At 41.1% G+C, this 23260-nt stretch overlaps 1 protein-coding gene across 1 annotated transcript; it reads right to left on the reverse strand.

The window, feature by feature from the left end:
* Window positions 1–1066: 1066 nt before the first annotated feature.
* CHRNA9 (cholinergic receptor nicotinic alpha 9 subunit) lies at window positions 1067–22860 on the reverse strand. Its single transcript, XM_025998000.2, has 6 exons — window positions 21459–22860; window positions 15033–15150; window positions 14622–14767; window positions 13523–13677; window positions 7201–7733; window positions 1067–2934 (listed from the first exon to the last, which is right to left on the reverse strand). The coding sequence occupies exons 2-6, from the start codon at window positions 15094–15096 to the stop codon at window positions 2393–2395; spliced, it is 1440 nt and encodes a 479-aa protein (XP_025853785.1). The 5' UTR covers window positions 15097–15150; window positions 21459–22860; the 3' UTR covers window positions 1067–2392.
* Between the last annotated feature and the right edge of the window lie 400 nt (window positions 22861–23260).

The raw sequence follows: 23260 nt of genomic DNA on the forward strand, positions 1-23260 counted from the left end.
ATAAAAGTACTTCTATAATTAAAATAAAGAAGAAAAAGTGGTCTGATTCCAAGTTCTATTTCTCTAATTCCTCATCATCCATTCCATGAATAAGCCAAGGCCTCTGTTCTAAGCTCTTCTCATACTCTTTTCTTTTCCCTAATGCCTTCTAATTCCTAATGCCCTCTAATTTTGTACTCTACTTCCTTCTGAGTTTAGCAAACTCCTGCTCATCCTTCAAAGTCCAGCTCAAATGTTACACCCCACAAAGTTTTTCCCAAGCTTTCCCTCAAATAGATCCATCACCATTATTTCTGTGGCACTTTGTCAATACTTCTACTCATTTTAGACACTACATTGTATTTGTATATTTTCTTGACTGTGTCCTCTACTGAACTGTGAACAACATGTGAGCAACTGGAGGGTGAAAAGCCATGTTTTGTATCTGTTACCTCCAAAGCTGACATAGCACTCAGTATACAGTAGGTACACAATAAATGCCTTTCAAATGCATAAACATAAGAATTAAAAACATCTATATGTTTAAACCAAATATCATCCTCTTTCCTAGGTAAATGCCTATCTTCTCTCCACTTCTGTTCCTTTCCTTTGTTTGTTCTACCGGTAAAAGAATAGCTGAGTTGGAAGTTAGGAAATGGGTATTAGTACTTGGATTGTTATAATCAAGGTGGGAGTGGGAGGAATTTGATGACACATTTGATTGAAAGTAGGAAAAAAGTAGAGAAGCCTAGGAAGTAATTTAGGGCAGAAATTGGGAGTTAAAAATAAGAATCCCTCAGTCTCTCCTCTTCTAAATCATGATCTAGCATGACTAAAAGTGACTTTAGCAGACCTAGCCCAAACTCAGAGTCACAGTGTTGAGAGTCTGAATCCCAGTTCCACTTACCACTGTTGAGGAGATAGGTCACTTTCATCCACCTTCCTTTGACATGGTTTCCTTCTCTGAGAAAAAGGGCTAGAAATACCTGCCTGGATGACTCACAGACTTGTGAAGATCAAGAAGAATCAGACTTATGCATAAGATTTGCTCTGACACCCAAGGCAAATGTGAACCATGTTGCTTTATTATGTGTAGGAGAAATCCAATAAATGTTTGCTGAAGAATTGAATCAACAAATGAATGAGCTCATTTAGCAGATTAGCTTGTTTAAGTCAAAGACTAAAGGCAGAAACAAATTCATCTTTAGAGTTTATATAAAATATAACCACTATATATAACATCATTATCATGAAGAAGTTTCCCTTAACTATTATGTTGATGATTCTTAGACTTTCTTTATATGGGACAGAACTTTTTATTCCATCATTTGAGAAATGACTTGAAATGTGCCAGCCCAGAGAAAGGTAACACTGCAACTTAAATCACACTAAGGAATCTATGACTATTTTCCTTTTTTCAAAGTGTGTTTTAATAGGGGATGTGGGAGTGTGGAGCTGGATAAGCTTCAGACTCTTGGTTTCTGCTCCGGTCCTGATCTCAAGAGTTGTGCGATCTGGCTCCTGCTCAACCAGGAATCTGCTGGAGGTTCTTTCCCTCTGCCCCACCCCATACACACACACATGCAACAGAGAACTCTCTCTTTCTTAAATAAATAAATAAATAAATAAATAAATAAATAAATAAATAATAAAATCTTAAAAAAAATAGAGGCTAAGGGGAAAATGAGTATGTTTTGCTTTAAATTTTAAACAGTAATGTAAGATACTGTGTTATCTGCCCTGTTGAAAGGGAACATAATTGTGTGATCTACAAGACAGCCACCTACACTCTGGTAGGCTATAAAAGGAATCCTTTTATATATCCTTCATCTTCCTACCCTTGATATTTTGGAACTCTTGCTTAACTTTTTTTTCTGCTTAACAAGTAGCTATAATATTGATTTGAAGTTAAAAAGTAACACAACAGGGACACCTGGGTGGCTCAGTTAGTTGGGTGGCCAATTCTTGATCTTGGTTCCAGTCTTAAACATGAGTTTGGGCCAGTATTTAAGTGGGCTCCACACCCAGCATGAAGCCTACTTAAAAAAAAAAGTAGGGCAGCCCCGGGTGGCTTGGCGGTTTAGCGCTGCCTTTGGCCCAGGGTCTGATCCTTGAGACCCAGGATCGAGTCCCATGTCAGGCTCCCTGCGTGGAGCCTGCTTCTCCCTCTGCCTGTGTCTCTGCCTCTCTCTCTGTGTGTCTCGCATGAATAAATAAATAAAATCTTTTTTTTAAAAGTAAACATAACATAACCCCTCAATTTTATATATATGTTTATTTATGTATTTATTTATATATGAATTACATATATACATTTGCATGTATGTGTGTATGTGTGTAAATCTTACCTGGAAAAGTATTAGAGTAGATCACAGGGAATTTTATTGATTTATCTCCACACAACAAATGCCCACTAATCTGCTCTTGCGATGATCAAAACAGTCATCACGAACACCATAATGAAGAAAACCCACATGAAGAATCGGTCTATGACTTTTGCAACCTTCTTCCACTCGCTTCCCTTGGAATTAGTGGCCTTGTGGTCTTTGAGGCACTTGGCAATATACTCAATATTCCTTGTCAGCACCTGGTACTGTGCACAATAACTGTCAGCATCCTGTGGGTTCTCACCATGGCACCCCAAGTCATTCTTTAACAGTTTATTTATTTCCTTCTTTCTGGGAAGGTCTTTGTTTCTGTCTATTTTCAGATTTGGCTCTGGAAGTTTGCCATAAAACTTTGTGAGGTGAGTTCGCTCCCTGTCATGGCGGGGGCTAAGGCAGCTCTCACCCACATCATAGACACACAAAACCCTGGACATGTATTTTAGGATGACTACCCTGGCCCAGTGTGGCACTGGCCGGGCCTCAGCCCCACAGAAGTGGATATTCATCACCATAATGGTCAAGGCGGTAGAGGCTGTGATCAAGGCCATTGTGGCTATGTAGTATTTGCCTGGAAAATAACCAAAACCAAGTTAGCTTAAAATTGTCTTCACATTTGGCTCAAAAATATACAAACACCTTTTCTATAGAAGCTGTATACACTAATGGTTACTGGTATAAATTTCTAAATCAGACTTCCTAGATTCAAATCCTGTCACTCATTAGACTTGTGGCTTGGGGCAAGTTTTAACATCCTGCTAAGCTACAGCTTCCTTCTCTGTAAAATAGGTATGATAATTGGATCTAATTCGTGGGACTAGGATGAAGCTTAATTGAGACAGTCCATGTAAAGTTCTCCTCACTGTCCTTTACATTGAGTTAAAGGTTTCTAAATGTTTGCTGAGATCATGATGTGAAAAAATTCCACTTTCAACAAATAATGATCTCAGGCAGCTCTCAGAATTGTCTTCAGACCTCATTACTATTGGATAAGGAAGTAGACATTGTGTCACTATTAGTCTTTAACATTTGATTACATAAACCAAATATTCATGAAAAATGAAAATTAAGAAAAGAAATAATAAAGGTAAAGGCACAAACCTATAAAAACAAAAAGATGAACAAAAGCTATTTGAAAAAAGAATAAGATTAATAAAACTTTGATAAAGTCACTCACAAAATAGAGGTAAGTAGGTTGACAAAACCAAAAGACAACCTACTGAATGAGAGAAGATATTTGTAAATGTCTTACCAGGTAAAGAGTTAGTATCCAAGATCTGTAAAGAACCTAATCAAACTCAGCACTCAAAATAATAATAATAATAATAATCATCATCATCATCATCATCTAGTTAAGAAATGGGCAGAAGACATGAACAGACATTTCTCCAAAGAAGACATACAAATGGCCAAGAGACATGAAAAAAATGCCCCATGTCACTCAGCATCAGGGAAATACAAATCAAAACCACAATGAAATACCACTTCACACCAGTCAAAATAGCTAAAATTACCAAGTCAGGAAATAACAAGTATTGGCAAGGATACAGAGAGAAGGGAAACCTCTTACATTGTTGGTGGGAATACAAGCTGGTACAGCCACTCTGGAAAACAGTATGGAGGTTCATCAACAAGTTAAAAATAGAGCTACCCTATGACCCAACAATTGCACTACTAGCTATTTACCCAAAGGATACAAACATAATGATACAAAGGGGCACATGCACCCAAATGTTTTTAGCAGCAATGTCCACAACAGCCAAAATATGGAAAGAGCCCAGATGTCCATCGACAGATGAATGGATAAAGAAGATGTGGTGTATATATACTATGCAATATTAGCCATCAAAAAGGATGAAATCTCACCATTTACATCAACATGGATGGAACTAGAAGGTACTTTGCTAAGTGAAATTAGTCAGTCAGAGAACGACAATTATCATATGGTTTCACTCATATGTGGAATTTAAGAAACAAAGCAGAGGATCATAGAGGTAGGCAGGGAAAAATAAAATAAGATGAAATCAGAGATAAACCATAACAGACTCTTAACTATAGGAAACTAACTGGGGGTTGTGGGAGAGGAGGGGAGTGGGGGAATGGGGTAACTGGGTGACGGCATTAAGGAGGGACGCATGATATAATGAACACTGGGTGTTATATGAAACAGATGAATAACAGAACTCTATATTAGAAACTAATGACACACTATATGTTAATGAATTGAATTTAAGTAAAATAAGTTTAAGAAGAAAAAAATAGAGGCAAGGTGAGGAGGAGAAGAAGAGAGACTGTAAAAGAAGAAATAACAGAATAGAAATTAAAATATAATAAAATAATATTATAAATAGCTGTACGATAATATATTTGAGAACCTAGAATAAATTTCTAGAAATACAGACAACACCAAATTTAATGTAAGAAGAAAGAACATTGGAATAGAAAAGCCCCAGAGTTAGTTTTATAGGAGAGTTTTACCAAACTTGTAAAAGACAGATAATTCATATCATGCAAGTTAAGTTGTTGTAGAAATATAAAAAAGAGAGAAAACTATCTAGCTTATTTTATGAAGTCAGTTTAGCCTTGATTCTAAAAGTAACAAGAAATGAAGTATTAGGGCCATACTTATGGATGTATTTGAGAAAGTCTTATAAAGATTACTAACTAACTAAATCCAATAGTGTCTTAAAATAATTCATCATGATAAAGGAGGGTTTAACTCAACATCAGAAAACCTAATTCACTATATTAATGAGGTAAAAGAGAAAACTTAGATGATGATCTTAACAGATGAAAACAATGCATTTGATAATGTTTGTCCATCCACATAGTATTTGTTAAAAGCTCAAAATAAGCCAAGAATCAATGAGACCTGTCTTAATATGATGAAGACAATGGGCCAGAAGCTTAGATCAAATGCTATACTTACTCAGAAAACTTAAAAAACATTTCTATAAGATTGGAGGTGCTGCAAATAACAAATTGTGATTATCAACATACGCTCCTGTGTACATTGTTTCTGAAAAGACACATTTTGTATTATCATAGGAGCAGAACAAGTAATGTTTGCAAAATTCCTGAGACACGTCCCAAGACATCTCTCTTTATAACTTCAGCCAGCTTGCTTTTGAATGTCACTGCTAAAGAAGAGAGAGAGATTTGCCAGTTGTCTTGCCTCAAGTAGGATTATGATTACATGTCATCACTGTCAATCATTTCTGTCTCAATAGAGGTAGTAAAAATGCCAAGATACCTCTTTCTCTTTATTAGTGGTGTGGGGAGAGGGGTGGAGAGAACTTTCTGTGTTTGCTTCTCAAAAAAGATGTGTGTCTGTGTGTATTTGTGCCCATGTGTTGGTGTGTCTGTGTTTTTCGCTTGGAGACACATAACAAGGAAGAAATCTCCAAACAGGGAAACCAACGTAGTAATGTCTGACTATCAAGTAATACTGGATTCAGTAGAGGATAAAAGGGCAATACAGTATCCCTTTCATATTGGTCTTTAAATCTCTGTGTGTTCTGAAGTTCCTCCTCATGTTTACTTTGCAAAACAAAAAATTAGGTCTAGCTTCTGATTCTGGTAAGCATCTATTATAAGAGCAAGTCATTGAAACAGAGGTGTTGGAGCTGAGTAGGTCCTTGGTGGCAGTTTGCAGGTATGAAAGGTGTGAGAAGGGGTCTCAGATAAGGTAGGGAGGGGCACCTGTGTGGCTCAGTCTGTTAGGTATCTGCCTTCAGATCAAGTCATGATCCCAGAGTCCTGGGATCAAGTCCTACATTGGGCTCCCTGTTCAGCCAGGAGTCTATTTCTCCCTCTCCCTCTGCCTCTCCATCTACTTGTGCTCTCTTTCTCTCTATCAAATAAATAAATTAAATCTTTAAAAAATAAGGTAAGGAAAGGAAGGGAAGGGGAGGCAGGTGTCATAGTCTCTGTGGGAGGCAGGTGTCATAGTCTCTGTCTCCTTACCTATCCTTAGAAGGACATTTTATTAGTGCAGACTTTTGAAAATATGGTCTATCCTAGAATCGGCTGAGATTCCCAATTCTTGCCCAAGATTGCTAAATCAAACTCTTTGGGTGTAGGAGCCTGCATTTTACCAAGTTCTCCCAACTTCTTCCACACCCAATAAAGGTTAAAGATTATTCTATTAAGGGTAGATGATGGGCGGAAAAATCTAGTCAACCATTTCTATCATGTTTACCACTCTTTCCTGAGAAGAGATCCCGTGCTGTGAAAAGATAATAAGTCACTACTTATGGCATACTTACCATATGCCACCTTCTACGCTAAGCAATGACATAATGAGTAGCAATTACACATGCTTTCCAGGTGACAAAGCAGAACTAAAAGACTAAGTAACTTGCCTAAGATTGATCGTTAAGAAATGAGAGGTGAAATCAGAGTTCAAATGCGGATTTCTTTAACTTCAAAATCAGGGCCTTAACTTCTAAGCCAGCGAAACAGAATATGCATCAAAATCAGCCAGAGGTCTTGTTAAAACAGATTGCCAGGCCTCGCCCCAGAGTTTCTAATTCTGTAGGTCTGGGGTGGGCCCTGAGAGTCTGCATTTCGAAAATGATGCTGCACCTTGTGTCCGGGAACCACACTTTGAGAACCACTGCTCTGAACTATATTGCCCCTCCTTCCTCTTTTGTGTAAACCCAGAAGACCAGTTTTGGAAAACAGCCATATCTGTATTCAAAGATGCCAGCTGAAGACACTAATTGAAGTATGACTGAGTCTGAAGTTGACCTAATGGTTTAACTGAGTTTAAAGGACCAGATACAATCCCACTCACTACAATGCTAGACTCAAAGTATAAGACACTTGAACTCACCTATCAGGGGGACATTTTCTGAGGCTGGCATGATCTCTGCCACCATGAGCTGAAATACAGTCATGGCCAACAGGATGGTCACTCCCAAGGAGACCTTTTCTCCAGAGGCTGCTGGGAGATAAAAACTCAAGGGAGCCAGAAAAGATATGAGGACACATGGGATGAGGAGGTTGACGATATAGAACGAGGACCTCCTCTTCAGAAGGAGAGTGAATGTCACATCTGGGTAAGGCTCAGAGCAGCAGCCATAGGAGATCACATTCTTCACAGCAGGCATGCCATGGACCTCCCACTCCACATCTTCGATGAAGTCGGAGAGATCACCACTGTCTAGGGCATTGAATATGTCCACCTGGTTGCCATTATAGGTCCAGGAGCCAAAGGTTAAGTTGCACTGCTGGTTATCAAAAGGGAAATAGGTGACATCCACCACACAGGAGCTTTTGGTGATGGCTGGTGCATCCCAGGTGATCAGCCCGTCATACCGCAGGACCACATTGGTGTTCACAGGTTCGGAAGATTCATCATCAGCCCTGGAGGTCAGAGGGGGAAAATGAAAGCTGCTTGTCAAGACAATTCATCAACTTCCTTACTCCAGACAGCTCACTGACCTGTGCCCATCCTTTCAGTGTCTCTGGCAATGGATGCCCACTCTCCCTGCCACCCTGGCTAAAAGTTGGAATCAACTCCAATTTTCCCCTCTCCTCCATCTCCTGTAACTACTCAAGGCCATCTTTTCTTGGATTCTTCCCTTAAAGTATCTCTGCTCTATGTCCCTTTCTCTTCATTTCCAAGCCACTCTCTTAGTCCTGGTATAATGATTCAAACATCTAGATAAAAAATAAACACATCAATGCTAAAATCTAACTGGGAGGCTCTGCTTACCTGATTTTGTTAACTTTGGGCTCAAGAATATTAAAATAGCCTTTTGATGCTGTTGGAATTGTACATGTTCATTTGAAAAATGCAGGAAAAATTCATTTACCCAGGGGCACCTGGGTGGCTCAGTCGGTTAAGCATCTGACTCTTGGTTTTGGCTCAGGTCATGATCTTGTGGTCATGGGGCCCAGCTCTGCACCAGGCTTCATGCTCAGTGTAGAGTCTGCTTCAGATTCTCTCTCCTTCTCCCTCCCACCCATTTTTTTTTTCTCTCTCTCTCTCAAATAAATAAATAAAATCTTTTTCATTGACCCATAATCTAAGAGATTATAATTTATTCTAGATATTTCTTCTTTTTGTTTAATCAACATTTATGCCTGGGTATAGAATTTCTATTTTCCTTTAGAAAATGACTTTCTCCACCACCATTGCAAGGCAGATGAAATATTGATTAAGGTGTTTCAGCCTCCCCTGGCCAGGATTAGCATGTGACCTGAGCTACATCCAACTGATTCACTCTTCCTGGAGTTTAGATCTTAAACAGAGTGATCCAAAGAGCAAAAACAGTCACCCTGGTGATGCCTCCTTATAAAACAAGCAAACAAACAAACAAATCAGCTCAATAATCCCTGCTGTCTCAAACTCTAAAGCAGTCCCAGTCTGTCCTTTCTAAGAACTGGGTATTGATTTTTTTCCCCTTTAATTCAGTGAGCTGCACCATACCCTAACAACAAATTTCTTTTTTCAGAAGGTAGCTAACGTCAGTTTCTAATTCTTACAATCTTAACTAATAAGTTTTTATTAATATTTAATGCATATTTTCCAATCTTCCTTATAATTTTTCCCCTACAAAATGTATTATGTCTAGATATAATGTATAAGGTATCCTGGATTGGATTCTGCAACAGAAAAAGTACAGTAGTGATGAAATCCAAATAAAGCCTGTAGTTTAATTAATAATATTGTATTAGTTTTGACAAATGTGCTGTGTTATTTTGATGTAACATTAATAGTAACATTGGAGGAAACCAGGTGAAGGATATATGGGAACTCTTCGTACCATCTTTGCAACTTTTCTGGAATTCTAAAATTACCCTGAAATTAAAAAGTTAATTTTCCCCAAAAAAGGATGATACAAAATTTAAAATGTAGTTATTAATTCACATTCTCCTGCAACATCATTTTCATTGCTAATAGTTTTCCTTTGTATTATAAAGAGATGCCATATTTATCCAACCAATCCATTGATGTTCAGCATTGTCATTTCCAGGTTTTGCATTTACAAACAATGCTATGGTGAACATCCCTGTAGTTGAATCTTTGCATTTATCCTCTCTTTCCTTACATTAGACTGCCAGAAGATGTGCTAGATCAATAATTTTTAAATTACTTTTTCCACTTATTAAAAATTGGATGCCACATTAATTGTAATGGTCTGATTGAAGTGAACCAAATCAGACTATTACAGTTAATGCTCAACTTTTAATGAGGGTCTTTTAATGAGGGTTTAAATAGAAGGATCTTTAATATGAGTCTTTGTGAAGATAGCAAGATGAAATTTTTCGAAAATCCCTGAACCCATCCTCTGTAACAATGAGAAATGTATATTTAGCTGTATGAGTAGTGAGCACTCTGGTGAACTGAGAATATCACTCACTCATCCTACCTTCCCTGGTGTAAGAGGAAAGATCTCAGCATCAAAGAAAATCTATTTGGACACTTCCAAATCAAAAATTAGCACCCCCTCTTCCTTTCCAAGGCTTACTTCCCTACTGGTACTGTGATTCCTTTCCTCTCATGTTTGCTTCAGGATTTTGCATCTCTTGGTTCCTCTTTTTCTCTCTGGTTCATCTAGACCATTCCCAATGCTGTTCCTCAGTCTCCTCTGCCAACTTCCCTTCCTCTCAGGCACTTCCCACATCCCGCCTCTCTTTCCACACACTGGAAGTGATACACACTGCTGTCACTTCCCCTTTTTGCTTTTATTCTTGTAATTTGGCTTCTTCCCAACATGTGATCTTTCAAAAGTCATTCATGACTTGCAGACACACAAATCTAAAAACGTGTCCTAAGGGTCCATCCTGTTCAACTCTTCCCAAGCATTTCATACTGTAGGTTGCTTCTAAACATCCTTTCTTCCTGTGCTTTCTATGACACAACTGTCTCTCACTTCTCCTTCTACCCCTTTAACCATTTATTTTAAGTGCCTTCTGTAAATGTCTGCAGTGAAGAGTTTCACCAATTTTATCTGAAGCCATTTTCTCTCCTTCCTTGAGTAGTTCTATTAGGGCTTTTAGGGTTTTTGATAGCTCTTCCCTGATGCTCTTACCAGACTTGAGGATTGCCTTTTCAGTCCCTTCATTTGTTGTCTCCATGTGGGTGTTCCTTTGGTCCCCCAAATTGAGTAGGTCCTACACCAAACTCATCATCATTTTCCTCATGCCTATTCCTCTTCCTCTCCTCTACTTCAAATCTCATCTGACAGGTTTGCCATTTTCTCAACCACTAGAAGACTTAAGTGAACCCTAATGCTAAATTCTAGACAAATCTTTCTGAATATAATAGGGTACCGAATTCCTCACTAGCTCTAAAATCCAGGTGTTAAGGTGGCACACAAAAACCCAAATAGTAGAACTCTCTGATAATAAATACATATTTGGAATTTCTGTAGCCCAGTTTCTACCCAATCTAATGTCAGGAATCCTTGCAGCCTCTTGCACTAACCATTATATTGGCCATATACTTAAACAACCTCACCAGAATGTTGAGCCCAAATTTATTTATCCCTTTACTGATTTGGTAACAGAGCCAGTATCTGCTTGAACAACTATATTGCTAAAGAGCTCACCACCTCTTGGGAATATTGATCACTCAAGTTATTTGTTATGATTATTTTTTAAATTGTTTATCTTCCCCTTAACTTTTCATTGTCTTGGTTTTTGTCCTCTAGAGCAATTTTCTCTTTTCTCTACCTCATTTTCTCCTTGATTGCCTACCATCACCATCAAGTCTTCCCAAGGACTTCTCACTTCCAAACTAAGCTTCAACATATTCAACTGCTCCTCACATGAAGTAAGTAGCTTCCAGATCCATCATCATCCTGATCACACCCTAACAAGTCCAGCCCAGCCCCATGGATTCAGGCACAGTGGTGAACCTAGAGGTGAGTCATCTTCCTGCCCAAACTATCTTTATCACATCTTACTGGATCACTACCACATGCCCTTCTTTCCTCTCCCCACCACCATTCAGAAAGCCCATTTTGTGGTCTACAAGGCTCTAGGCAAGCTTCTGAGAAATAATGAGGATATTATATGTGGGATTGGAAGAGTCTGCAGGTCCAGGGGTTCAGCTGGAAGGACCAGGGTCAGGGAAATGGCTATGACCGAGGTCCCTTCTTTGCCTGATCTTATAGCCCTCTTCTAGTCTCCTTTTAGCTGGTTATAGGAAGGCAAATGACATCCAACCATAGTCACATTTAGAATTTCCTCTAAGTAATAAAACTATGGCATTACTGAGAAGGAGAATACAAAGCAGAATAAGGGATCTGAAACAGAACAATCTGAGACAGGAGGGAACAGAAGACTGAAGAGTCAAGCCAGGGAAACAGAAAAGAGTTGATTAATCAGTGTCATGAAAAGGACAGGGAACAGAACTCTCACACCTCAAGGCCAGTGATCTGGGAGGAATGGAGGGACAATGGGGACAGAATTTACCGAAGCCACAGTAGGTCTATGTGAGCTCATGAACACACTACTGGCTTCTGGAATGAGGGGGTGCTGGAGTAGGCTTAACTTAGGTGACCATACAAGCTTGCAAAGAAGCATGTTAGTAAGAGTTGGTCACTGCTTCAACCAACCAAAGCAGGAGGAAGAGAAGAACCAGCATTCTGTTTGTTTCCCAGAGAGAAATGTTACAACGGATAGAACACTGTTATCTATGTCAACTATATTCTCTGATTACTTGCATCCTGTGAATGAGAGGAGCTCATGGACAACAAGGCTTGTTCTCATGCCTTCTGTGTGTATGTGTGTGTGTATGTGTGTGTGTGTGCGTGTGTATGAGAGAGATAGAGAGAGAGAAGAAGAGTGAACTGGAATAGTAAAGCACTAGCACTGAAATGCTGTCTTGCATGGAAAGGAATATGGAAGGTCCCTCTGGCCACTCAGAGTTGAGAATAGTCAGCAGGATCAGTGCTATGATTCAATAGGTCATGACGCTTGGATGAGCTCTCTGAATAAGGGACAAGACTAAAATCCAGGGTACAACCTGACAGTATTTCTTCCTGAAAAGAAACCCATGCCCACAGGAAGGTTCAGTTCTCAGGAAAGCCCTCTTGAACTGCCCCTCATTAACCCTGTTCTAAGTCAAAGATGAACCATTCCCACCCAACAGGACTGAACGTGAATTGTGATAGAGCAACTGAAAGTGAATTGTGATAGAGCAATGTGGTTCCTCCATGAACCAGCAGCACTGACATCAGAGCTTATAGAAATGCAGAATGTCAGACTCCACCCCAGGCCTACTGAATCAGAATCTGTATTTTAACGAACTCTTCAGGTGATTCATGTGCACTTTACACTTTGAGAAACATAAACCTTCTACCCATTTACTCTAGGCCCCTTGCTCTGAAACCAGGAAAGGGCAACTGCTAATCTTATGATCTAGTTCATCCATCCTCCCCTCCAATGTCCAAACTCCACAGGCCAGCCACTAGCTGGCCCATTCTGATTGAATCTGAGTAGTATCATTGTTATTGATACATGATCTAGGAGAAGGGAGCATCACTGTTATTAATCAAATTGTGTCTCCCAGCCCCCCAAATTTATATGTTGAAATCCTAGCCCCCAGTACCTCAGAATGTAATCTTATTTGGAATAGGATCATTGCAGATGTAATTAAGACAAGGTCATACTGAAGTAGACTGGGCCTCTAATTCAGTGTGACTTTTGTTTTTATAAAAGGGAAAAAAATGGACACAGACAACACACAGGAAGAATGCCATGTGAAAAGGAAAACAGAGATCAAGGTGATGCTTCTACAAGTCCAAGGACAACAAAGACTGCCAGCAACCACTAGGAGCTAGAAGAGAGGGATGGAACACGTTCTCCCTCACAGCCTCGGAAGGAACCAACTTTGTGCTTCTAGCCTCCAGAACTGGGAGAGAATACATTTCTGCTGTTTGAGCCACCCAATTTGTGTGTTACAGCAGCGCTAGGAAACTAGTACAGCTTATAATATAGTTTCTTATCCAAAAGGGAAATGTAGCTCTAAGCTTTTAAGACCTGTTATTTTATTATCTAAGATATTATGATCATTTCAGGGCCTAGGTACATGAATTGGTACTTAATTTCAGGTATGTTTTAAACATTCTTTTTCCATTATGTTTAAATTCTGTTAAATCATTAAGTTCATTCTTGAGAAATGACTGACTTGTACTTACTTGTTATATAGGACAATATCCGGCCTCCATACCAGGTCACTGGGGATCCTGATGGAGTCCAGTCCATCATACTGGTCTCGATCCCACGTGAGATATGCATCATGCCAAATTTGGCGGATCCATAAATAGGCAGTCAGAATCTGGTTTCTTTCATCCTGTACAAGTAACCATGATATAACTCTGTCCAGGAGACACCTCAATCAATCAAATGCCTTCCATCTCTAGAACACTTGTTCTTCACAACAGAAATTCCAAGAACACAAATCTACTTTCATTAAATAAATGAGAACTTTTCTAATCTATCATTTTGACTGACTGCCAAGGCCATATTTTTTTTTTCTGCTTGATTTAGTGTTCTGAATGTAAAGTGGACAGATGTTTAAGCCATCAGATCTTTGCATGGATCAACAGCCCAAATTTCTCTGAAAATTGATCAACTGATGATCCACTTTAATGAGAAGGTCAGGAAATATCTACAACGTACAGAAGAAAGTCTTTCAAGTTTCATAACTTTGTGCAATTAAACCCACATAAGCACTGAAAAAGATATGCCGTCTTAAAACACCACGTTTCTTTTTTGGAAAATAGGAATAAAATTCATGTAACAAAACTCGCCATTTAGCCATTTTAAAGTACACAATTCAGTGGCTTACAGTATATTCATGATATTGTGCAACCATCACCACTATCCAATTCCAGAACATTTTTGTCAACCCCCAAAAAGGAACCCTATGACAATCAAGCTGTCACTCACTGTTCCCCTGTTCTTCCCACGGCCTTTGGCAACCACAACTCTGCTTTCAAGTCTCTATGGTTCTGACTGTTTTGGACATTTCATAGAAAGGGAACCATATGATATGTGATACCATCTCTTTTTAGATGATCAAGACTGTTACTGTTAATAGCCAGGATTAGGTAACATTTAGTGAAATTATTTTCGCTGAGAGCTTCCTTCCTTGGTATTCTCTTCCCCCACCAGCCCGCTCATGTTGCTGTCTGTTCTCATTCCCTCTCAAATTCCAGGTAAGACATCTCTTTGTAAAGCACGGTTAGTTTCATCCTAAGCACCACTTCAGAGTCACCACTTAATATTACTCACCATGTCCTTAATCTGAGAAAGTGTAATCTGCAGGGTGACATTCAGAACTTTATCTGTATCTTCTACTGGACGAAGAGCATTGGAATAATCTTCAAAAAGGTCGTTAAACAACTTCTGAGCATATTTTCCATCTGCTGTTTCTACAGCTGCTCAAAAAGATGGACCTGGATCAACATTCAATGTCATGCATATTTCAAGGTAAAGAACAACAAACTGAGGACTAGAACTGGGCATGACCTGGCATCAGCTAGGGACAAGCTTTGGGTATATGAGAGTCATTTTTCAGGCCAGTCAATAAGAGGCAAGAACACTTCCTTGCAGTTAGAACATTTGTTCTGTTTGCTGGCCCACTCCCACCAAAGAAGGGACCCCAGGTGAACTGAGATGATTACACGCCCATCAGCCTCTTACCTCTCAGCCTAGAGACAGCAAAGTAAATCCAGCAAAAGGAGATGCAGGAATGGGGCCAGTTCATCTTTTTCCTGAGCCTCCAGAAATTCTCAGCCAGGCAGCAGCCTTCCAGTTCCCTCTGTGAATGGGAAGGGTCTGGGTACAAAGATCCCACTCTGCCACAGTCTCACCAAAACAGATGGAGAGCTCAGGCTCACTGTGCATATAGGGCCCGAAGTCTTGAGATCCAGACTCGCCCTCCCTCCCCTCTGGTAATCCGAGACCCGCAGCTCTGTCAGCAGACCTGCAGGAGCCTGGGTGGGCTAGGTCAGGCAGTGCTGATCTGGGGAAGCTGTCCCAGCTGAGGGTCCCTAGCCACCTTCAGCAGGAACATCCAGACCAAAGTTTCAGAGGAAAGGAGGTAGGAGCCCAACACCCCCTGAGACATTGCCGAAGCAGGATATGTGCTTTCTACACCTGCAGCAAACAGACCTAGCCTGACTCTAAGGACTAAGGGAAGCCAAACAGACCCTGCCACAGGGCATCCTCTAGAAAGGCTCTATGAATGCACTTCAAGTGGCATTTGAAGAGGGAAAAAGAAGCAATTCCATGATCTCCAGAACAGAGTACCTTCTGCTTCAATTCCTTCAAGATGGGGCACAGAGCTCGTGTGGGAATGTGTGTGAGTGTGGGGGGAGGACATGGGAGAAGGGCATTCACTGCCTTCGGAAGCAGCAGCACTGTGACTAGGATTTAGAGTCCAAGACCTGGGTTTGACTGCAAGCCTGAACCCTTCTCAGCCCTATAGTACTGAGCCTTCCTGAGCTAGAGACCAGGAACATAGTATTCTCTCTCCCCCACAGCTACTGGGACATTTCATGCAAAGGTACCATGTAAGTGTTAGTAATTTTTGCCTCTAATTTTGCAGATTCAGAATGTCTATAATCACCAAGTCACCCAGAGTTCACTAGCTCTAAAAAAAAAAAATGGTTCAAAGGCTAACCAAAATCAGCACGAAAATGATTCATAACTAATGGTGATATTACTAAGGATGCTGTTTCTTTGCATTTGAATGCCACTTTATTTAATTTCACAGTCATTTCTCACATGTGATCTAATTTTGCTCCCACAAAAGAATGTCAATTTCCAATTGCCATAACTTATCCCTCTTTTTGCCTGGGGAAACTGCCTTGGAAAACCAAATTAAGATCATTTGGTTGCCTGGAATCAGAGCAAGGAAATTGGATAGTTCTATTTCATCAGGTTACAGCCGTCTGATGAGTCACCCTGTCCCTCTTCAGGAATCTATCCTGCGAATGGAACAGACACTCAAGCCATCATCTAAGTGTGTTTCCTCATTGCCTCTGCCTGGGTGTGGATTGTGAAGACATTATTTTCCTGATGCCCCCAGTCTGACTCACCTGTCAAATGACACGGTTCTTGCTGAAAACCCTCAGGCCTCCTTCAACAAACCATCTGCTCTGGCGTTTCAGAGGCTGAAGGCTCTTCTGAAATTGAGTTGAACACCTCATTTTCACATGAGGAAACTGAGGTCTAGAGTTGTGAGTGGCTTGCCTCTAGCAGTGCTTGGCCAGAGACAGAATCCAGGCCACCTGTCCTAACCCAATGTTCTCACCACGCTAACACCGCCTCTCTTCCTTGTTGTCATTCATCCACGTGGCACTTGATGCTGCTGGGTGATGACTTCTCATGGTTAGAGACTCTACCTATGTTTCTTCAATTCCTCATGACACTCAGAGCAGTCCCTGGTGGCAGGTGCATGACTACCTAGTCTGAATACTTGGTGCTAGCTACTTCGGCTGCTGCTTGGAAAGTGACCATCCCTGGTGATCTTTGATTGCTTTTGACTAACTCAGCTCGTTCATTGGGGTCACTTAAAACTTTTTAAAAATAGCTAACCATTGATGCTAACCTTCCAATGTTAATGCAATCAAGTTAAATCAGTACTTTCAGGGGGGCAAGTCTACCTCTTAGGGCAAAGACGCTTATGACTAAAAGCAAACTCCACCCAAATTCATTTCAAAAGAACAATGCATGAAAGAAGTGAGAATTTCAACAGAGGAAGAAAATATGTTTAAAAACTTATTCTAGAAACAACTACTAGGTGTTTTCCCAGGGACCTGCTTATCTTTACCCAACCACTCAGCTCCAAACTATATGAAGAATGGACCTGTAATATAGTGGTAATAATTTACAAGACATTAAGTGGAAGAAGAAATCTGTTGAATTCACTATTTAGGATTAAGGCTAAATAAGGCTGAGAAGCAGGCAGGTATGCTTTAGGGTGATTTTCTAAAATGGGGCTCAGACAATGAAAATAATCTAAATAAAACATCCAACCAGAAATGTGGACCCTCTGAAAACACCTTTTCTTTCTTTCTTTCTTTCTTTCTTTCTTTCTTTCTTTCTTTCTTTCTTTCTTTTCTTTCTTTCTTCTTTCTTTCTTTCTTTCTTTCTTTCTCTTTCTTTCTTTCTTTCTTTCTTTCTTCTTTCTTTCTTTCTTTCTTTCTTTCTTTCTTTCTTTCTTTCTTTCTCTTTCTTTCTTTCTTTCTTTCTTTCTTTCTTTCTTTCTTTCTTTCTTTCTTCTTTCTTTCTTTCTAATATTTTGTTTGGGGGATCCCTGGGTGGCTCAGCAGTTTAGTACCTGCCTTCGGCCCAGTGTGTGATCCTAGAGACCTGGGATCGAGTCCTGCATCAGGCTCCCTGCATGGAGCCTGCTTCTCCCTCTGCCTATATCTCTGCCTCTCTCTGTGTGTCTCTCATGAATAAATAAATAAAATCTTAAAAAAAAAGATTTTGTTTGTTTGAGTGAGAGAGGGAGCACACACTGGCAGAGGGGCAGAGGGAGAGGGAGAAGCAGGCTCCCTACTGAGCAGGAAGCCTGACTTGGGGCTGTATCCCACATCCTTGGGATCATGACTAGAGCTGAAGACAGACGCTTAACTGACTGAGTCACCTAGGTGCCCCATGAATACACCATTTTTTGAGTGCCTCATTAACTTAGGACCAGACATATCCATTGGCATATTAATTCAGGTTAACAGAGCACTCAAATATTGAACTTTGGAAGTTCATGATTTTCATGCCAACAGCTACCTTTCCCCAGCTCATGGGTACTAATTCTGAACCGTATCTCACATAGTCTGTGCAAAACCACCACCCAGTGGAGTATACTCTGGTCAGAAAAAGGGGACCCATCATTCAAAGAATTTCTGGAGAGCACAATAATCTTTTCAAAAATCTGCACCTTTTGAGAAGTGGCAGTCACTTGTCACAAGTTCACAAAGTATTCCAGACATTTCAGAGTTTCCAGGAGCCAAATCCTCCCTGACAGACCAACTTTGAGGCACTAATTTATAGCCCAAATATGAGAGTAAGATATTATAGACATTCCATAAAATCATATTTTTAACATAAATTATTACATAAGTGATACATATTTGTTGCAGAAAAATTAGGAAGCATAGAAATACGCAATAAAGGAAAAGAAAAATCACCCAGAAGCATCCAACCAGGCAGAAATAGATAGGGTTCACATGGCAGCCATCTTTTCTAAGTGCCCATGGAACATGTTGTCATGTCTTTGAGACCTGGAAGGACATGGGCCATTAGCAGAACTCTGTCTTGCTCATGAACACACAAGTGCAGAGGATGCTTCTAAATACTCTTTTCGTGTTCTGATGCAGTTGCAGTGTAGTTCACACACAGTTTACCTTGAATGGTCTCTCATCCTTTCCTGCCCCTCTCCTCACCCTCAACCCTATTCAACCCTTTTCAGTTGAAACTGCTGAGAACCCTTTGCCCATTGGGGTCAAGGCCAATGTATTTCTGGCTCCACTCCAGAAGAATGAAGGCAGTGTTTCCATCCCTTGGAATAGACTCCTGCCTGACAGAGAACCCTAGTAAATTCTTTTGCTGAAACAAAAGAGGAGGGAAGGGAGAAGACAAACACTTTCCTTCTGCTGCTGCATTTTTTTAATTGCCAAAGTCAAAAATAATATCTGATAAAGAGTTTCTCCCCTGTAAATTAATATGACATGAATATTTTCTCTCCATTTCATTAAATATGAAATCAGAATAGTTTTAATCTATGAAAAGCTCATTCGGACCATCTAGCTGAGCTCCTTTGTTTTACAGATGAAATATCTGAGGCCTAGGGAGAGGGTAGACAGAAAGGATGCCAACTCACCACCAAGAGCCATGCCAGGTCTTTGGTCTCCCTCCCCTAGGGGCCTGACCTCTCTACTGTCCTGGAGCTGTGACACCTGCTAACCAATTCTTCTCAACTCATTAAATTCTCAGGAGATGCCCCAGCATCCAACACCTATTTCACTGCTACTTTCTACATTTGTTGGATTCATCCAGGGCATGCATCTCAAAATTAAAAACTCAAAGTTCCTCTAAAGGAGTGGTCTCCAAATTCTTTCACTATGCACCAGAGTTTGGGGTGAGGGCTGCCAGCTGGGATGCCAAGTCTCCCCCCAAAGAGCTACCCACTAAGACAGGGCTCTCCAAACATTTTGGAGTTTGTTTCTGTCTCGGTTCTCATAATTAAGAAATACAATATGGTGTAGAGTTTAAGACAATACACTCTGGGGTCCCAAATGCTTGAATTCAAGTTCTGCCCGCGTCACCTACTAGCTGTGTAACTTTGGGCAGATTATTTAACCTCTCTATGCCCTAGTTTCCTCTTTTATAAAATGGGAACAATTATACTAATGCCTGCCTCTTGGGTTGTTTTGAGAATTAAATGAGTTAAGATATGTGAATCCCTAAGAACAGTGCTTGGCCATAAAAAGAGTTAAATATGTGATAATGAAAGAGGGGCAATGCACCCCAGCATTTTAAAAAATAAGGCATGTAACCTGTAGCCACAATTCCTCCCATTCTGTGTGTGTGTGTGTGTGTGTGTGTGTGTGTGTGTGTGTGTGTGTCTTGTCTATCTTTCTTCTCATCCATTTCTTGGTTCCTCCATCCCCAACCTCTTAACAGGCCTAATTAGAGGATTGTCATTATACTATAGGTGGGAGAATAACAGCCCTGTCATTTTCTTGTTGTCCTTTTTTACTGCAATGTTACTATTATTGTCAATCCATAGTGGATTTATTTGTTTACTTTCTTACTTATTTTTTGCAGTACTCTTTTTAATCCTCTTACCCACTTTGTGAAAGTTAGCCGACCTAAATCGATCACAGAAGCTGGCAAACTCTTTCTGTAAAGGGCCAGATAGTAAATATTTTCGGCTTTGCAGGCCATATGGTCTCTGTAGCAACTACTCTTCTTTGCATCTGTGCTGTGAACACAGCCATAGGCAAGGTGTAAATGAATAAGCATGGCTGCGTTCCAATAAAACTTTATTTACAAAAATAGATGGCCGGCTATAGTTTGTTACTTTTAATATACATCATCAAGTCCTTAAGTCCACTTACCCAGGCTCAGGCAAACTGCAATAGGGGTCAGCATCCCATAAGAAGGACCCTCAAAGGAAAAGGGAGTCATGATACACAAGCTTGCTGTGGGCAGATGGGTAGTGAGGCCAGGGCTGACACCAAATGCCACTCATCCAGTGAAATCCAAACTGTCTTCCAGTGCAGGCGCCCAAGGGCCTATACAAATTCCTAGAGAGAGGGAGCTCTCACATAAAATGAGCTTTTCCACTGAAGAATCAGAAACACTTGGGAACTAGAGAGCACACAGCAGTCCTGTTTGATGTCTAGAGTCCAAGGAGGCTTCCTTACTTCCACATGGTGACCGTTAGAGCATCATGGGCAGGAAATCAGAGTCCCCAAATAGGGGTGACATACATGATGATAGAAAGTGTGGCTACAGCCAGGTGAGGGGCTGAGAGCAGGGGAGTGTTTCAGAAGTACATCTGAGTCCCTCTTAGGTCCCCATGAATGAGACAGGCAGAGCCTGGTGGCACGGCTGTAGCAATTTCCCTGAGTCCCAGAGCACTGTTCTGTTTCTAGGATGGTGACCCCTATCCCTCAACTGTACCCAAATCCATTTGGCTTGGGGAAATGCAGGTGAAATCACAACAAAAAGGATTCAGGAAAGGCAGGAAGGAGGACCTGTAGGAAACAGGAGCAGTGGGCTATGCATCTCAGCGGGGTGCTAGCATCAAAATAGCCCTTGTGGGGCCATGCCTCCCTTTGTAAATGCACATGTCTCCTTCCCCATGGCCTTCTGGCACTGCTAGAGGTGTAGTAGACTGGAAACTCTTCACACCAAAAGCCAGCAGGACAACCTCTCTTGGTGCTTCTGAGCATTGTGAAAAAAATGGCCAGCTCCCAAAATGACATAAAACAGACCCCGCTCCTGGGCATCATCTGGGACTCCTGTCTCTCTCTCTCACATGGTGCCAGGGCTGCCATTACAAAATACCACAGACTAGGTGGCTGAAACAATAGAAATTTTTTTTCTCACCGTTCTAGAGGCTGGAAGTCCAAGATCAGGGTGCCCCGAGGGTTGGTTTCTTCTGAGGCCTCTCTCCTTGGCTTGCAGATGGCTGTCTTCTCCCTGTGTCCTCACACAGCCTTTCCTCTGAGTGTATCCGTGTCCTAATCTCCACTTCTTATAAAGACACCAGTCATACTGGATTAGGAGCCACCTCGATGACCTCACTTAACGTTAACCGCCTCTTTCGAGATCCTATCTCCAAATTCTAAGGTACCAGGGGTTAAGACTTCAACATACAAATGTGGGGGGGGGGGGCGCACAATTCAGACCGTAATACCCCACATCCAGTTGGTCAACATATCCTGGCTGTTCCAGCTTCACAGCATTTCTGGAATCCAGCCGTCTCTATTCCTCTCACTATCAGGGTCCTGGTTCAAGCACTAACTGACCCCCCACTGGTTCCACCAGATTTGCCTCCTGACAGCAAGCCTTGCCCCACATTCCACTCTCCACACAAGGCCAGCATAAGTCTGACCATGTCACCCCTCAGCTCAGCCCTCCCTAGGGGATTCTCATCGTGCTCGGAACAAAAGCCCAAATCCTTACCAGTGACTGCAAGGTCTCTGATTTCCCATCTCTAACCCTGTTCCCCTGGCTTCCTTCATCCCAACCACACTGATGTCCTCACTATTTCACAAACATACCACTTCTGCTCAGGATCATTGCTCCTTTGGTTCCCTCTGCCTGGGGTGCCCTTGGAACATATCCTCTCAACTCCTCCTCTCTCTTCCTTCTTGGTTCAGCTCGAACGCTTATCAGGAAGCCCTCCTCTGAGGACCCTCCCCAAAGTAACACTTCAACCCTCCCTATATCTATTCCTTGTTTTCCTTTCTCACGGCACTTATGACCGGCTAAGGTACATGCAGGTGTGTGTGTACCTGCTTGCTCGTTGTCTGTCTCCCTACTAGAAATTAAGTTCCATGAGAGTGGGGACAGGGCCTTGTTCTGTGCCGTATGCTCAGATTCAGAGGAGATATTTATTGATGGAATAAATAAGCATTATTTAAAATGAGAACAGAAATCCAAGGAATTAAAAAGTGGGGAGAGGGCCAGCTCTCAGACAAAGGATGGTGGATTTTATGATTCATGAGCTTCCCAGAATCTTTTTAGCACTTATGGCTAGGGGATTATTTACAGCCTTACGTTACTACTCTAGTGCTGTGTAGTGTTTTAACCTAGGTCAAAGCAAAATTCCTTGAGAACATGGATCATAATTTCTACTTCTGTATATGTACCCTGTGCCTAATACCTAGTGCGAGCTCAAGGGGAGCAACTGCCAAGTTCAGATAGCTGCATCTGTCATGGATGCAAGAGGAGGGAGTGATGGCATCTCTCCCATGTCTCTGCTGACCTAACGCAACAGGAGAAACATGAAGACATTAGGAGGGGTCCTGTGACCCAGGTTCAAGTCTTGGGATCACCACTTACTAGTTATATGAGCTTGAGCAAGTCCCATAATTTCTTTGAGTCTCAGTTTTCTCATTTGTTAAAAATGATCATTACAATATTTACTTCAAAGGGTATTTTGAGGATTAAAGAGGAAACAGGTAAAGTGCCCAGCACATACTCAGCATAGGGCAGGCTCTCAATAAATGTCAATATGATTCCCCCGCTGAACCTCACAGACTCCAGTAGACACCAAAACCTCCATTGGTAAAAAGAGACCCATTATGTTGCCAACAGAAGAGCCAAGTTCATGAAGAGACATGAGCAGGTGATAAGGGATATGCAGTTTTCTGGGTCAGGAGAACAGCTGATATATGAGACAG

Source organism: Vulpes vulpes, chromosome 14 (assembly GCF_048418805.1).
Source record: "Vulpes vulpes isolate BD-2025 chromosome 14, VulVul3, whole genome shotgun sequence".
Classification (NCBI taxonomy): domain Eukaryota; kingdom Metazoa; phylum Chordata; class Mammalia; order Carnivora; family Canidae; genus Vulpes; species Vulpes vulpes.

Bases quoted from the DNA above. Each gene is read 5' to 3' on its own strand.
- CHRNA9 (XM_025998000.2), bottom strand. From the start codon at position 15,096: ATGAACTGGCCCCATTCCTGCATCTCCTTTTGCTGGATTTACTTTGCT. The intron at 7,734-13,522 runs GTAAGTACAAGT...TCTGACCTCCAG, and splicing joins GATATTGTCCTATATAACAA to GGCTGATGATGAATCTTCCG. The intron at 2,935-7,200 runs GTGAGTTCAAGT...GTTATTTTCCAG, and splicing joins AGAAAATGTCCCCCTGATAG to GCAAATACTACATAGCCACA.